The sequence below is a fragment of the Acomys russatus genome, chromosome 24, assembly GCF_903995435.1.
Source record: "Acomys russatus chromosome 24, mAcoRus1.1, whole genome shotgun sequence".
Taxonomy (NCBI): Eukaryota; Metazoa; Chordata; class Mammalia; order Rodentia; family Muridae; genus Acomys; species Acomys russatus.
Genome location: NC_067160.1, coordinates 7,390,987 through 7,408,760, shown reverse-complemented (window position 1 = coordinate 7,408,760; position 17,774 = coordinate 7,390,987). Strand labels below are relative to the sequence as shown.

Here is a 17,774-nt window from a genome sequence, read left to right as displayed (position 1 = left end):
ATATAGACAGTAGTTCTACCTCTCGTATTGCACCTAACAGATTCATGATTTAAACACTAATTTTTTACCTCTAGACCAGATATTTATAAGGATGACATATGAATATCCATAATGTGAATAAAAGAAGAAATAGTCATATCCTTTCTATTTATAACGATGAAAGGGACATTGAATAAACGCTAATCTTTATGTAGTATGTCCCACCTTTATAAGTTTATTAGATTGATTTTATCATGTGAACAACACAGCAATTATCTACAATAGGGTTCCCCCTTCCCATTAAGGATTATGATTGCAAGCTCATTAAAATCAAGTCTTTTGTTTTTAGGAAGTTATCTGTAAGCCATGTTCCAATAGTGAAATGATCAGAGATAAATAAAACCTGGACCACTGATGTTGCTCAGTAGGAGAATTGTGTTTCTTCTATAAGGAACTCAGATGCAAGATTCTAGCTTAGGTTGACGGAGGAGACAAGGAAACTATGAGGGAATGTGTGAAGGGCAGGTGGACTCTTGAGTGCATATATATATTGTGGACATGGGCACAGCCATGCTAAGGGTCCAATGCCTCATTCCCACAAGGATGTCAAAGCATTACCCGTATGAATCAGGCTTGGAACTTGTAAAGGCTTCCTCTTGTCCAAGTGCAAATGCTGACAGTGTGTGCAAGTATGAATATTTATGAACAATTGACCAGTGTATGTAAAAACTAGCAACAGCAGCTTCCTCCTCTCAGATGGTTACAGCATGAGACTTCTGGCTTGTAGAGACCTCTGACTGAGACAAGTTAACGCCTGTGCTGTACATAATAAATGCACCGAGGCAGTTGGCACTGACTCTATCAGAGTGTGCATAGCCCACCTGATCCTAGCTTCTCTCTATATATGTCTGTGTGTCTATTTTTTCTTCATTCCATCATGCTGCCAGAATAATATCTATCGTTGGAGCCATTCAAGGATGTGACAGATCATCTGTCTGTCTTGGGTGAAAAACAGTTGAGTTAATTTAATAGTCCAGAAGAAATGTGTTGAATGTATTGTTTAAAATGGAACTTGTAAATTGAAGAACATAGTAATGTTGAGTCAAGCTGGGCTTGACACTTAAATGGTTCATATGATGGTAGACACTGGAAGCCTGTGGCCAGTTCTTCAAACTATCTTCTAGCTATAATGACAATTCTGATGCCAGGAAAAGTGGAGACCCATAGAGCATCCACAGTGGTCCTTGCGCTTGTGGTCTGTATTTGTTGAATGTAACTGGTCCGCTCAAAGTCTGAGGTCATTCTAATGTTAGCCCCTGTGCTTGACATGTGCATGTGCATTGGTCTTTAACATGTTTTATTTCACATAATGCTTGGTTGACCTCTGTTGACCTTTGTTAGTAAAATCACATTAGTGTCCCCAGACAAAAAGAAAGGGAAATCTATCGATCCCTGTACTTCAGATGTTTCGTTTTTGTCTAGTGGATCTTGAGTAAGTTTCACCATGCTTCATGTTTTACCTCACGCTCGTGTTCCGACTTCTGAACAACTTCTGGATCTACTGTAGTGCTGATTTAATTGAATCTGGAATGCTTTCAGGTTATTTCTGATTGATTAAATTATTTCAATTTGTACGTGTGTCAGGAAATAATTTTGATACTAAAATGACAGGATTTTAATGAAGAGATTAGTAAATAATCAAATTCAAATATAATAAAAATATTTTAAGTTCATGGGAAATAGTCCTAAAAGAGATAAAACTAATCCATGCTCGTAGAAATAAAGGTTAAAATTAAGGAACTGATAATGTATTGGAATAAACACATGATGTGTGTCACTGGAGACATAGTAAGATGAATGTAAAAAACTAATCATTAAAAAATGTGTTTTTGACCACATGATCATAAGGATATGGGACTGCTTTATAGAGATCAAGAAGACACTACATATAACAAACTCTTTTCAAAGCAGAATGTATTTCTTAATGGTTACCACTGATGTGTGACATAAATAAATCTATGGACTCGTGTGTGTGTGTGTGTGTGTGTGTGTGAGAGAGAGAGAGAGAGAGAGAGAGAGAGAGAGAGAGAGAGAGAGTCATAATAGCATAGCAAACAATAAAACTGTCAAAGTAAGAAAATTCAATAAACTTAGAAATCCAAAGCTAACATCTTTCCTATATTACCAGTCATGGTTATAAATAATATAAGGGGGAAAAGGTCATTATGATAAATAACAAAAAAAGAAAACTTCATAATAAAAACGAAGTTGAACGAATAAAACTGAATACAATGTATTCTCAGATTTGAAGAGATCTTATTAAGCAACATTATTTTTTTTACAATCATAAAGGGAATTATTAAATGGAGTAAAAGTATTGAGGAAGTCTTTGAAATTATTAATTTATTGAGTGTATAAATGAAAAATGTATATATTATTGTACCAAGCTACAAGAATTGTAGAAAATAGCATGAAAGGAAAGAGCTGAAATGCAGACTTTTGCAAACATTATCAGATGGTAATAGTTGTCCCTTTTATACTCTTTGTGTTGTCGCAAGCAACAGGGGCATTTCTGTAGTGCAAAAAGAACACACTCCAAGTTTTTTGCAGTGATTCTGCTAAAACATGGGGGGGTTTTGTTCGTGTCCTTGTGTTTTGCTTGGTGTTGTTGTTATTGTTGTTAGTTTTTCAAGACAGGGTTTCACTGTATAGTCATGGGTGCCCTGCACTCACTCTGTAGGCCAGGCTGGCCTTGACCTCACTGAGGTCAGCCTGCCTCTGCCTCCTGTGCTGTGATTAAAGGCGTGTACCACCACTGCTTTGCTGTTTGGCCTTTTAGAAGGAAAGAATTTTGTGTATCTTTTTTATTCATTGCTGTTTTTATTTGTACATATGGCTTTCAATTTCCTTAGAAAGATGTGCGAGACATCCTGACCCCTATTCAGGTGGAGGCCACTTACCACCTCGGGCATCATATGATCACCAAACGAAACACAAAGGAATTCCCCCCACTTCAGCCAATCCTTCAGCAGAAGAAAGAAAAAGACATGATTAGAAAAACGGTATGAGTGTTTTCTTGTATTTAAGCCATTATGTAACATGATTGAAATTTTTAACCACATCTCAACAACAACTGTATTTTAAGATGAACCTTGCATCCTGGCCGGTAAACTGCTATGTTTTTCTAAATTGCTCTCAATTATTTCAGTTTCCTTGACAATACATTTAGTCATGCAGTCTCAGTGTGGAGACCTTAACTGTCTTAACAGCATAGACATAGTTAATAAGATGCTCTGGTGCTCATCAAAGCAAGCACTAATGGCAGACAGAATATCAAATATGGAGAGGACAGTTAGAGGTCTAGTTTATATCCTGTCCACCCAAAACTGCTGTAGAGCATGTTAGCTCTTGAGCTCAGGGTCACTACTGTCTGGTCTAGAATGCTTGATCAAATGAGCATAATAACTTATGAGCAAATTGTCAGAGTCTTACCTGAAAATAGTTATGAGAATCAGCTGGGATTTAAAAAATTCTCTTACTGAACTTCAGTTTTCAATATCAGCTACTTTCCAATGTCTTCAATAATTTAAATACCAATATTGTAAACACACAGGAGAAAGTATTAGCAACTTGTAATGTGTATTTCGATGTGTAGAACCATGTGACCCTCCAACTAGGAATAGTAGAAAGAAAATCATACTGATTTAATCATTTGGTAGAATATTTACACTTCCGCTCCCCCAGTGTGAGCAATCTATGCTCTGTCATGTCATGTGACCATTCACTTCTGTTTTTGTGTGCATTCTTTAACTTTTCTGCATTCTCTCTGCCCCCCTTTTCCCCTTTGTTTACCTACTCCTACTGTCTTGAGCTATTATAATATTTTCATTTATTTTCTCTTGCATAGAAAATTCCCTCAGGTCTTCCTGAGCAATATATGCATACCTACCTTGTAGTGTTCATGGATCCTCTTAAATGATTAGGACTTAATAAATTGAACAAAATTCACGACAGGCTGCCATTTAATTTTGTTGAATGTGTCCACAAAGGAATGCCTCTCGGGTTCTCCACATAGCTGTATCTGTGGATATAAGTCACTGTTCATGCCTGTGATAAAATAAAGGAGATGTTGTACTTCCATGTAATAAATTTTATTAGCATGTAGCACAAGAAAGTGGGAGGGGGACAGAGATATTCCAAATATCTGCATAGTCCCTTTAATATAATTATTCAAAGTTTGTTTACTTAGCAAATTTAGGCCTGGAATCTATGAGAGGAACCTAGTTTCTTTAGCCTTGAAACTATGAATTGTAATCTCTTGACTAACCTTCCAGTTGACTCTAAGGGGGTATGCTATAATTTAATGTGAAACTTTTATGTTTGCCAAGTGCAGGTGTTTTACTCTTTAAATAGATAGAAATTAAAATAAACCTTGTAATGTTTTATTTTCAGATAAAGTTTGCACGGTTTTGTGCCTATGAAAATTGTTCTGCTGATCTTCAAGTTTCTGCAAAAATTGGATTTTTAAAGTAAGTACGGTTTACTCTGTTTTTCATCAGAAGTCCATAAAGGGTACATGTGTGTGGGTTCTGGTGAGAAGGGGACTAACCCAGGAGTGTCAGCATCATTTAAAGTACTAAAAATGACCATGTTTTCCTGTGAGGGACTAAATGATGCCTATATAACTCATAATAAATACAGATTTGAGCATTACCATTTTGAAAGAGTTTCCCTAATGGTTTTATGGAGCATGCTTTAATTTTTTTGTTGTTGTTGTAGCTTAGAAGGTATTTCAGAATTCAGTTGTGCCTTAGGATATCATTATTATAGTCATAGTTATGTTTTAACATTTGTTAAGTGCCTGGTAATAAGAATTTAACTGGAAAAAATAAACTTTACTGCACAATGGTTAGTATATTTTATGGCTAGAAAATAGGTTATGCAATTCAAACTAATATGCAAAATACTGCATTTTGACAAATTTGAAAATAATGAACTAACTTGTTCTAAATTCATAGCATGATAAACAGAGTAAAGAAAATACAATATGCTTGGAATAGCATCTGGCATAAGGCTAGGACTGGATAGAAAGGGATGTCTAGTGTTGCTTTATAGTGGAAAGTAAGCAGTTGTAATTATGTATCATGTAGAGATTCTCCATATTCAGATCGTTCGGCACATCTCATGGACCACAGGAAGTAAAAGAAGGGTCAGAGTGCAGCAGTGACGGGGAGGGGCAATGGGAGGGATCCTGGCTTAGAAGGTGGGACATACAGGAAGACAGTGTAATGTGGAACAGGGTGAATCCGGTGGCTGTACTGTCTAGTCTTACATCAAGTTAACACAAGGAAGAGTCGTTTGGGAAAAGAGAGTGCCCATAGAGAAAATGCTTCCACCAGATCGGTCTATAGTGGTGCATTCTCTTGATGTGGGACTGTTTAGCTCACTGTAGACAGTGCAATCCCTGGGCGGGTGGTCCTGGGTGCACTCTGATGCCCTCTTCTGTCATGCAGGTGTACATGCAGAAAGACTACTTTTAAACATAAAATAAACGTCTCTCTATATAAATGAATGAAGTAATTTTTTTTTTAAAGGAAAAGCAGGCTGAACAAACCCCTCCTCCACAGCCTCTTCATTAGCTCCTGCCTCCATGTTCTTGAGGTGTTGAGCTCCCTCGGTGGCGGGCCACAGCTGATTTTGGTCATGGTGTTTTGTCACAGTGATAGGAGCTCTAACTAAGAAAGTGGGGCAACTTGGAACAGCTCCCTACTTGGAAATCACTCTCAACATTAAAATTCATGTACACATTAGAGACTCGTGAGTTGGCATAGGGAGGGGAAATGCGAATTTCACAGGATAAACAACTGCACACCAACCATGGGAGTAATTTTATTTAAAGACCTTAAAAACAATGGAAACCCTTTTGGAAACTCTGACGGGAACTTCAGAGACCTATGTCCTGCTGACATAACCAGTGAAGGATGATATTCATATTAATGTTCTGTATCGAGATCAGAGAGAATAAAGATAGGAGGGGCTATGGAGTTCACATCTAAAATGCAGAAGGAAGGAGTGAGTGTCTGTGGCAAATTTTGAGATGAAAATCTCAGTGCAGTCAGCAGCAGGCTAGGTGACTAAGACAAGGAGAAAATAGTGGGCACACTTGATGGCTTTTTACCTATTTCTCCTGCCTTCCTGCCTTCCTTCTTTTCTTTCTCTTTTGTTTTATTTTTTTGTGTTTTTAAAATATGGTCTCACCGTACAGCTCTGGCTGTCCTGAAATTCACCATGTAGACCAGGCTGTCCTTGAGTGCACAGAGATCTACCGACCTTTGCCTCCCATGAAATGTATGCACCTCACTTTTATATGTTTCTTGAGTGTGCCTTATTTAATCATGGAAAGGCATGGGAGGGTCGGAGGCAAAGGAAGGATAAATCAGAGACTGCAACCTTTGGCCTAAATCCCAAAGAACATTTTTCAGTTCCTCTTTGAACTTACCCTGAAGCATCTGGCAGCTCTTCAGTTCACCTCCTGAAGCCCTTTTCCTTTCATCTCCTTGACGAAATCTTGTTGTGTCTCCTCTTCTAAGCTCCCCTTAACTGTGTTCAGATCATCTCTGACTCCCATTCATGGCCAGCCCATCCACACATGAGCATGTTTTCCCAGGGTAACTTTACTTACCAATATGAATTTTCCTGGCCTTCCCTCACTGCCTATGCCTGAGTCAGCATCTTTGAGCATCACCTTCCATGTCCGGCTGCCTGTCAAGCATGCTGAGTACCTACAGGCTGACTCTGAGTAGTCATTATGCAGGAATGATGCAATGAGTACCTACAGGCTGACTCTGATTAGTCATTATGCAAGAATGATGTAAACAATTCTTAATTGTCTGAGCAGAAAAACACCTAGATTGGAACCATTTTTCTATTTTGCTTTATTGTTGGGATCCTATCAATTATTAAGATATAAAGTACTGCCACTTAATAGTGCGGTTTGTTGATCTCTCTCTCTCTCTCTCCATCCTCCCCGCCCCCCTTCATATATCTTCACTATTTTTTCAAACCAGGTGCCTAGTAGCCTTCCTATATCACCTAGTCTTCTTGCTTCTTAGGCACTATCATAGGTATTCTAAGCATTAAGTGTTCAGTATGCTCTATCTAACATCTACCATGGAGGGACAAAGGGTTCTTAACTGATTACCAAATGATAAAGACTCAGTAGCTCTTTTTAGATGTAAAATTTAAATGCCTTGGTCCTGTTTCTCACCACTACCCTAGGTCTTTTCTTTTTTTCTTTACATCAGTAAAAGAATGCTTACAGTTGTTTGGCCATGACATGTGCTCTCATACCTACCATCTTCTCACTTCTTCTACTCATCCACATGGTGAGCCTGCATTTACTTCTTAAACTTCAGCATTTCTGAGAGGTAGCTGTCCCCAGCTCCTCACCCCTTGACCGTTCTTTATCCCTAGGCCTATGGAATAGTGCATATTACATTGTGTCTCTCCACACTGCCCTGAAACCTGCTGCAGAGTAAGTCCTGGCCTTACGTTTGTGTTCCCAGAGGCTGACAGAATGCCTGGAGAAGAGGTGGTAACCAACAGGAGTTTCAACAGAGGCAGCTCTCAACACTCAAAGAATTAGAAGTAGAGGAGTTAGCTTTGGAAAGGAGTTAAGGTTCTCCTTAGCTTAAGCTATGAATCTGAGAAATGTGATTGCTTCCTTTTAATTGTGGACAGAAGAATAGAAAAGTCATGGTTTGTTGCCATGGATAGTCAAGTTCATAGATGGTAACTGAGGGCATAGGGGACAGCTTGAGGAACAAAAGACCCAGTGTGACTATTAAATGTGGATCAAGGGATCGAGTAGGAAAGAGCAGAAAGCTGGATGCACAGTGCTGGCTATCTTGCCAGCCAGGCAATTCCAGCACAGCCATGAGCATCTGCAGCTGAGGGGCGAGGAGCCATCACTGGCCTCCTACAGGAACTTTATACAAGACTCAGCTGACTCACTCGGATAAGTGAGAAACAGCGACCAGTAACTGCTTTGTACACCATAGCACAGCGGGACTTGGTGAGCGCCTTTTAACATTCCGTTTGTGTGTTTGTGTTCTCAAATGTGTAAGGTTTGGGTCCATCAGGAGACTCGGATAAGAGTTGGGAGGTGTGTTTACAGAGAGGGAGACTGTTGTACGCCATAGATAGACTGTGCTCCCAACTGCATGCTTTAGGCACTCTGTGTCCCCTTGGCCATCAGCAAATCTTCTGGCTTGTGAGAAATAAGGTTTCAGAGCCTCTGTGAAAATGTCACTAAGAATGTTTTCAACTTATTCAAATAAGATATGGAATTCATTTTTTAAAAATTTCTCGCAAAAGTGTCTACCTACCATTGCTAATTGGAAGTGTTTTTTCCAATTAAAGTCAAGCCTATGGTTTTAAACAGTAGCTGCCCAAGTGTAAGGAGGTGTTCCGTAGGATGTGGTCTTGAGTCATTTCCAGAACAATGCCCTGATGCCTAATGGAAAAGTATACCGTAAGACCCCAGAAAGTTCTTATTGATCTCTATAGGACCCAAGCAAAAATCCTTTACTGTGAATAGAGCTATAAGTTTACATTTTAAGTTGAGAGTTCATACATGCATATAATGAGTTTTGATTAAGTCCACCCTTGTTCCTCCTCCAAATCCTTCTCTACCCCTACTATTACTCCATCCAAATTTTTTCTACCACAGTTTATTTATTTTTAGAATATATTTTATTAATTTATTCATATTACATCTCAATGGTTATCCCATCCCTTGTATCCTCCCATTCCTCCCTCCCTCCTATTTTCCCCTTACTCCTCTCCCCTATGACTGTGACTGAGGGGGACCTCTTCCTCCTGTATACGCTCATAGGGTATCAAGTCTCTTCTTGGTAGCCTGCTATCCTTCCTCTGAGTGCCACCAGGCCTCCCCATCCAGGGGACGTGGTCAAATATGGGGCACCAGAATTCAAACTATGGCACCAGCCAAGGACAATACATACAGTAAACTTTGAACCCCTACCCAGATCTACCCAATGGATGGACATTCTTCTCAGTTGAGTGGAGAGTGGGGTCTAACTTTCACTCCATCCAAATTTTATGTGTTCTCTTCTTTATTTTTTTATTAATCCACCTAATTCATTTTGTTCAGCCAGTATGTGCTTGGGTGTAATCCCATCTACTGGAACACGGGTATCTATCTTCTCAGGGGCTGCATTGTTGAATAAAGCTGATTCTCCCTCTCCTAGCAGTCTTTTTTCCAAGAGCTCCTCAGCTATGGATAGGACCTCGTGTCTCCACTTTCCTCAGCCATGCTAGGAATTTTGTTGGGCTTGTTCTTGTGAACATAGCCATAACTTCTGTGAGTTCATATGTGCCCTGTCATGTCCAGAAAACACTGCTGCCCTGTAGTTCTCTGTGCCTCTGATCCTTAAAGAGTTTCTATGCTCCCTCTTCAGAAATGATCTCGGAGTCTTGGGAGGACATAGTGTGATGCAGATGTCTCATTTAGGGCTGGGCAGTCTGCCATATCTTATTCTCTCTTGGTCAACCAGTTGTATGTTTCCGTGCTCATCGCCATCTACTACAAAAGAAGCTTCTCTGATGAAGGTTGAGAGATGCCCTGATTGATAAGAATTTGTTAAACAATATGTCCATTTATCAGAATAATAGTAATAGGTTCTCCCCTAGGTCTTATGATATGCCTGGGCCTTACAGATGTGTTCTTTCTTTGCTATAAAATAGTAGAAATGTGCTTTCTGTATGGGATGTTTTAATTTTTTAAAATTCAGTTAATACAAATGATTGGCTCATAACCTGATACCTTTGAGTTCAACAAGAGTTGTTACTATTTTTGGAATGGTATGAATTCCAGTGTAAAGCAGTAGGCACCAGTCCCTTTGCTTCAATTTGCAAAGTTAAAAACTATTTTTATGCAGTTCATAATAACTCATTTGAGGGGTGTGCAAATGAGAATTCTTCTAATTAAGTTTTCAGAGTCACACTGAAAGCTTTTGACTAACTGTGTTTTGAGTAAGTTATTCTGTGTCAGACAAAAATACATCTCTGCATGTAGGTGTCTTCTCTCCTTTCTCAGTACCAGTCTGCAAATTGGGGCCATATGTTTATGCCTTCGTCTGGCTGCAGCTCTGCTGGCACTAATGGTATTATGTGTCCCAGATCTAGAAGCCTGCTTTGTGTAAATGCATTTACCCGGTAAAGAACAGGAGTTTCTCATGCTTGCAATAATAAACTACTTGGTGTTTGATAAGTGGTGCTGATTCACACTCCCTCGTGGTTGCATTAGGCTGAGACCTCCTATGTCCAAAGTCCTGGGATAGGAAACCAGAGAGAGTTCCACAGCAAAATAACAGTGGGCAAACATAGCATCACAATTACAAGAATAAGAGGTATTAGCTATCAAGAAGGAGTTTACAGTCAAACTTTTCGTCTACCTCAGGGTGTAAATAACTTCCTCTCCTGTACTTTATGTTTCTAGAATAAATAATAGACATTCCCCCTGACTGTTTTCATAATAGTTAGGAATACTTTCAAGTTCATGTAATATAGAGTATTTGACTAATTCCTAATTACAGTAATCCACATGGCATAACGTCTGCAAGGAGATGGTAGTTGAAGGTCTGGTGTGCAGCCGGAAGCCTGGGCAGACATAGGTCTTTTTCTTTCATCTTCTTTTGCTTTTTTATGATTATGATTTTTTAATGCTAACATTATCATCAAGGAAAAGGAAGCAAGAACAAGAGTGTGCTTTGTTGGTTGGTTGGTTTTACTTTTTTTCTTTTGAAAGCTTTTCAGAAAAGATAGCTCTTCTCATGCCTACTCTAACTTGGTATGTGTGCATTTCCTGATTCTGTCATGGTGTGGGGAGAATGGAGTTCTCACAGGCATGTTAGATATCAGGCTGCATTCCCCAAAGCCAAAGCAGATGCTCATCTTCTGCAATGTCAAAGGAGGGCTGCCAACTGATAGTAAATCTGGGGCCCTGTTAGCATCAAATGGGGTGCTCACTGATGAGTACACAGTAAGTAGTGGATGGCATATGACAGCAGGGTTTTAACTCCCTAAAGGGCTAATCTAATAGAACTGTCCTTTTCAAAATAAAAGTCCCACTGACCTCACAGAACATTACATGCTTCTACACTAATGTCCACTCACGCCCTGCCCAACTTTCCAATCCAAGCTCTTTTTCAACTCTCCCCTTGAACTTTTCTTCAACAAAGTCAGATAATTGGTCTATTTCGGGGGCAAGAATCCCTCAGTGTTTTATTTCCTCTGCAATAATAGTAAAGAAAAAAAAGATGATAGCATTTGACTTTGAACTGGAGGCCACTTGCTGAAGGCTACTCTTTTGTCAAGCCAGTCTGCTGTGTGTCTTTGAACATTAAACTGTGATAACCATTCACGTTGTATTTTGATCTGGCAATGTTTTCCCCTCCCTCCCTCCTATCCTCCCTCCCTCCCTCCCTCCCTCCCTCCCTCTCCCTCTCTCTCCCCCCTTCCTTCTCTCTCTCCCTCTTTTCTCTATTTTTTTGTCTTTACCATCCTGATGAAAAATAAGTAAATTTCGGAGACCAAATTGATTTTATCAAGAAAGAATACAGTGATGACAGCACAGTTTTGTATACCTCCTGTAAAACCCAAGCATAATCACTGAGAAAAGATTTACAACCTGGTGTTGCAGCTCCTTAGTTTCCTCTGTCACTTATTAAGTTATGATTCATGTGTGCACAGTACCTGGGTTTGTGTCAGCTATGTGGACTCTAAGCAGCTTTGTAAATTTCAAGCCTGCATTATTCATGTTTTAATGAAGAATGAACTGTGAGTCCCAGAGAAGCCGCTGGTTCAGTCATGCCACCCGTCCAGATGTGCAGCTGGCTCTTCACCATGTCATATAAAATGCTGGCTGGTGTCTTTCCAGTGGCATTTTGTTAAAGGTGATCTACAGTAAGGTGCACATTTAAAAAGAGAAGACTTGGGATTGTGGTAACTGTGCAAAAATCACTTAAAATGGAAAGTAAACCAGGAGTCTTGCTGGCAGCGTGAGCCTGGTGTTGCTCTGATCGGCTGCTGTCTCAGAAGCTGGCTGTGTGTGCCACGCTTCCACCTTCTGTTGCTTGTCGAAGTGCCAACTTCCCTCCCAAAGGTGTTCAGTGACTAATGCTTTGGTCCTGAGCCAGAATATTTTATAAACGTCTATTTCTAAGCAGCTCTTGTACAAGTCTTAATTAAACTTTAATGTCAAGCTGAAGTTTACTTTTAGAGAACCTTGAAAGTCCCTCTGGTCGTAATATGATGATAGAACAGTTGGGAGAAGGCAGCATGGCCCCTTCTCACCATTTAACATGCACTGCCAAGAAGATGCATGTTGACTAAGGCAGAAAGGCTCACAACGTGAGCAACCCACACCACCTCCTAAGTGCTAGGATAGCCCATGGCCACTCTGTCAAATACCTCCTGGGTAGGATGGTAGACAGGGGTAGAATGCTACTTTGTTATTTATTACATATTCTCTGTGCAGCTTCCCTAATTCAAGGCTTTTAAAGGAGGATTGCATCACAGGGGGGTCCCTTGTTTCTTTCTCTTCTTTCCTACAGGGTGCTACAGGGGAGGTTAAAAGTTAGGGGCTGGATTTCTTTCTCTACCTCTACAGGGATTCTAAGAGAAAAGACAGTAGCCTCTGCCCCCTGACATAAAGGAAGCCTCTGTTGAACTCAGAATGGACCCAGGCATGTTGATGCACACTTGTAGTCACAGCACGCAGGAGCATGGGATGGGGTCATAAGTTCGAGGCCAGCATGACCTACACATAGCAGGACTCTGTTCAGCACAACACAAAAAGCAACAGCAAAAGATAATGAATTTTAGTTAAGTCTAGTAAATTTAGTTACATCTAGTTGATTTGAAATTGTTTTCATCAGTCAGTCCGTTGCTCATCTGTGGCATTGTACTGCAAAAGTGAGTATGGCTGGACTCAATAAAACTTTATAAAAACAAAGGAATGGCTTTTACCTTTAGGCAGGAGTTTCCAGATGCCTGCTCTATTGACCTGCTTGCTTTTCATGTGCCAATCTTTAGTATAGTTTTCTTTTTCTAGGGTCAAAATACTTTTTTTTTTTTTACAGTATTTGTGTGTGTGTATGTGTGTGTGTAACTTATTTCAGTTCCTCAAACAAAGATTTGGAGACTTTAAGGAGGTAGTCTTATATAATTAAAAAGAAGTCTTCAGATAAACAGAAATACAGGTAGGAAGGGTTGAAAAGAGATAATACACAGAAAAATTCATATATGTATTCAGCATGAGATTATTATAGCTCTACATGGAAATTGCTGAAACCCTGCTGATAACGACATGGGTAAATAAGAAAGGGAGTTACAGACAGTTGTGAGCTGCCATGTGGGTGCTAGGAATTGAACCTGGGTACTTTACAAAGAGCAGGCAGTGCTCTTAATCACTGAGCCATCTCACAGTTGAGTGGAGAGTGGGATATGACTTTCACACGAACTCTGGTGCCTCACATTTGACCATGTCATAGTTTTGAATAAAAGAAACTATACTCAAAATCACAGGTACAGAGTATTGCACACTCCAACCCCATTTGTGTGGAATATAAAACTGGGTAAAACTAGAGTATAGATTTTAAAAGTTAGTAATCTGGACATTAACTGGGGGAAAGGCCCCAGCGTATGTCTACTGGCTTATCTTGGTCTGCATGATGGCTTCCTACATATATTAGTTTATCACAGTTAATGAGTTGTATCATAGGATGTTGGCTTCTTTTACATCCTGACTAGGATGGCCAAGGATGGGAATGCAGGGCAGAATCTATGCGTGGTGAGTGAGTGGTCCAGTCTCTTAGAAGCATACCACACTATTAGGGTTCTAAGTGTCGGGGAAAGAGTTCTAAGCTACACCTTTGTTTATCCACTCTGAGATTCAGAAGAATTAATCGTTTTGGAAAGTTAGATTCCCTTCCCAGTATTGCTTTTGCCCTAGTGAATAGCTTTGTTAATCTGGTCATTTCAGGATCTGGGTCATTACTAAGATAATTTGGGTGTGGACCAGGTGGGAATCACATGACTTTGATATGTTGGACATTGAGTTTCTTAGCGAGATATTTGAAATGTCTGTATCATTTCAGGACACAGAAGATGCTCTCTAGCTACAGTTTCACAAAAATATACACTGAAGATTTCATAAGCCTCTAAAAGTGACTAATGTGTCCAATAACATTTTAGGGGGTTTTTTACTTGTCTCTTGAATGTGACTCTGCCCCTTTCTTCTGATAGTCCCTTTTTAAAAGGCACAGGAACTATATTTCTAGTCTTATTAAAAACTCTGATGCCCACGCTCTAGCCTCTTGCGTCCACGGACATTTAGATTATAAGTGAGACCACTATAATTCCACGCTGTAAAACATGCTTCTTCGTGGTCCCTGGGGGTTAGTGATATTCATAAGAGGAAGGACAAGTTACGCTGATGACTAAGGAGGAGAAGATGCTCAGGGAAGAGGCGAGCTTGACTGAAGAAGGAAAGCATCTTTTGTTTGGGCAGCTGTTTGTACGGAGATGCAGCTAGAACAAAGGAACGCCCTATGCAGTGGAAAGTGAGGCAAGGATGGGCCCCCGAGGGCCTTGACGTCATACTGAGAAGTGGGAACACTTGTCAAAGTCCTGGGCAGCTCTTGCACTGCCGTGGGCATTGCCTCGCCGGCACTGTGGGCATGATGGCAGAGTGAAAGGGGAGGGTGAGTGTGAAGCCAACGTGGGAGGTATAATCCGCGCGGCTTCCGAAACGGTCAGACTTCATTTTCAAAAGGACCTTGAAGCAAACCTGAATAATCACTTGAGTAGAAAAGCTAAGAATAGGAATGCTTGTCCGACCCCGACAAAAGTCCGCCCTCTGCTCTCCTCTAAGAGCTATTCTTTCACAAGCCATTCCGTGCACATCTAACAGTCACCTTTATCCTTTCTGTGAGGTGGGGAGCAGAGTTTTTAACCATGTGCTCTCTAAGAAAGCAGCACCGTGGCTGACTGACTGCATGCCCTCCATCTTACTCAGTGATTCACCCATATCCAAGTATTAAATCAGAGATTTGAAACGTGTTCCTAAGTCTCCTTGGTACATCTTGCCGTTAGACTGTCTCCGCCTGGTTGCTTTGGCACACATCCCTCCAGTTTGAATTAATTGATCCAGTTTTGTCTATCTTTGGAGTTACTAGATGGCTATGGGGAAAGTTTAGAAAATCATAACATACTGTAACTGAAAGTTGAGTTTTTCTTTTTTCTGCCTGGAAACTATGCTCTGCAGAAACTGAGCACTTGGCTTGAGGGTTTAGAAGATTCTAGCTCTGTAGCTTTGAGAATTTTCATTATGCTCAAACTTTTCATATTTGAAGTGTTCTAGTGATTTCATGGAATGCATGTGATCCAAATCTTCATGGAATGTTCATTTTACCGTTATTAAAGATTGGGTTGCCAAGGCCTAGCCAAGCTAGTGGAAACTCTACCCGCAAAAGCTAGTGGCTTTCCTCAGGCCTGTACTCACCTGTGCAGATCTGCAGTGACCTTTGTTTTACAGTTCACAGGACTTTGAAGCATTTCAGCAATTTAGATTTGAATTTGAACCGGGTCTTGTCAGAGGCAACCAATCACCTGTTCCAGAAATGTAGTCTCATTCAATGGCTCTCTATGCCACTCGCTTGTGGGCCACAGCAGTTCTATGCTTTACTTCCAGCAAATTCCCCAAAATTTCTTATTCCCCCTTTTCCTCAGTTTACCGTCTTCTAACCTGTTGGCTTGGGTAGCATCTAGTCCCATGCCATTTCAAATACTGACAAAAAACTTTACAAAATAATGAGGAAAAGGTAAGTTAAGCAAAGGGGCATTAAAATAAAAGACCATTTTATAATAACTAAAAATCAAACAATAAAATCAAAACCTTTCTTTGGGAACAGACAATTGAGCATGCCTGAAATTTGAGACATTGATGATTTAACTCTGTTTGATGAGATCAATCCCATTAGTTGTTTTTCTAAGTCAATGGTTTGTATTCATGAATATTTTATACATGGATGGAGAGTTTCTACTTTCATTACTTAATTTCTAGGCCATATGAGAACAAGACCTATCTTGCTGTTGGGAGCATGAAGACCATAATGCTAAATGTGTCCCTGTTCAATGCTGGAGATGATGCTTACGAAACCACGCTGAACATCCAGCTCCCCACAGGCCTTTACTTCATTAAGATCCTAGACCTGGTAAGTGCTGGAGACCACAGTGGGAGAATGCATTCAGGTTTAAGAGCAAATGTGAGTGCCATACTTGCTCCACTGACTTAGCATAAACCCCTGAAGTGTTCATCTTAATGTATGAATGTTTCTCAGTCTCCCAGTTATTTTGAGAAGTTCTTTTTGCCCTTGCACTGGGACGCACTGGGATCTAAGTGGGATGGTGTCAGCTTCTTTCTTTCTAGTGTTAGGAGAGGACTCTTGGAGCACTACTAATCCACCCATGCCTCGTGGTTTTAAGATGCTGACGATGCTCACCTTAAGCAGTACTGCTTGGTTCTCCATGCAGAGTACCCAGAAATCCTGCTCTACATTCTAAGTTGAGGTTCTCAGCCTTCCTTGGTCCTGAAATCTGGCTTTCAAGCCAGATTCTGGAGAGCACTTAGAGCTTATATATGAACTCCATGTATGTGTACATAGTACCCAAATTATTGGCCTTTTGTCTATTAGGGAGGTTTTAATAAGGTTGGGTTGCAAAGAGAAAGAGCCTCCAGCACATTTGCTTTGAGATCTCCCTATCTATCCTCTAGCCAGTTAAACTCAAGGGACCTTTCACCTTTTCAAAGTAGATATTTAGACCTTTATATAGATCATCAAGAAGCTACTTCAAAAGGAGGAGGATAAACTCTAGGTGCCCATGGACTGTACTTTAATATATTTCTGTTAAGATTGCAACTACTACAGTTAAATACTTTAAACATATTTCAGGGATATTAGACAAAAGGAAATGTGGAATTTATGGCTTCCTTCCTCCAAGAGGTTTTAGAGAATAACATGTTAGGTAAAGTGGGAAATACGAGAGCCTGCATCCAGGAGCTACTGGGTATTAGTATACATGTATTCTTTATATATACGCAATTGTATCAGTTATTATAATTTGACATATTATTCCCAAGCTAAACAGAAAACAGTTTCTTAAAAAATATTTCTAGAATGGTTTTCTTTTTAAAAAAAATCCCTAAACGAATGCTATAAATGTCTAAATATCTTTCTTCCTAGACTAATTGTTTTATTTTATTTTATTTTTTCCTTTAGGAAGAGAAACAAATAAACTGCAAAGTGACAGAGATCTCAGGCATAGTGAACCTTGCCTGCAGCCTTGGTTATATTTATATGGATCGTCTGTCAAGAGTAAGCAGTTAGCATTTTGATTTGCTAATAGGAACGCGTTTTTTTTTTTTTTTTTTTTTTTTTTTAACCTTCTCCTACCTTTATGCTGCATATATATATTTGAACTTAGTTATGAAGCTATGTGAGAACAACTTGTCCTGGTGTCTTTGAGCTTAGCGGTTACATTCTTGGCAGTGTTCATTGTTCAGAGGGAGGGGGTGAGCAGAGAACCTGCTTATGTCAAGGCAGGCAAATAAATGTGTCAATCAGAATTTGTTTTGCCTGCTTACTCTTTCCCAACACCCCCTCGCCCACCCCAGGTGGCCCTGTCTGCCAGGCATGTTACCTCTGCTA

The 17,774-nt window shown here is 40.0% G+C and overlaps 1 protein-coding gene across 1 annotated transcript in view; it reads left to right on the top strand.

Moving 5' to 3' along the window:
• Positions 1–17,774, top strand: part of Itga4 (integrin subunit alpha 4) — a 69,979-nt gene that overhangs the window by 43,040 nt on the left and 9,165 nt on the right. Inside the window, 4 exon segments of the mRNA XM_051167127.1 lie at positions 2,892–3,041; positions 4,432–4,508; positions 16,130–16,280; positions 17,346–17,441. Coding sequence (XP_051023084.1) covers positions 2,892–3,041; positions 4,432–4,508; positions 16,130–16,280; positions 17,346–17,441 — 474 coding nt within the window.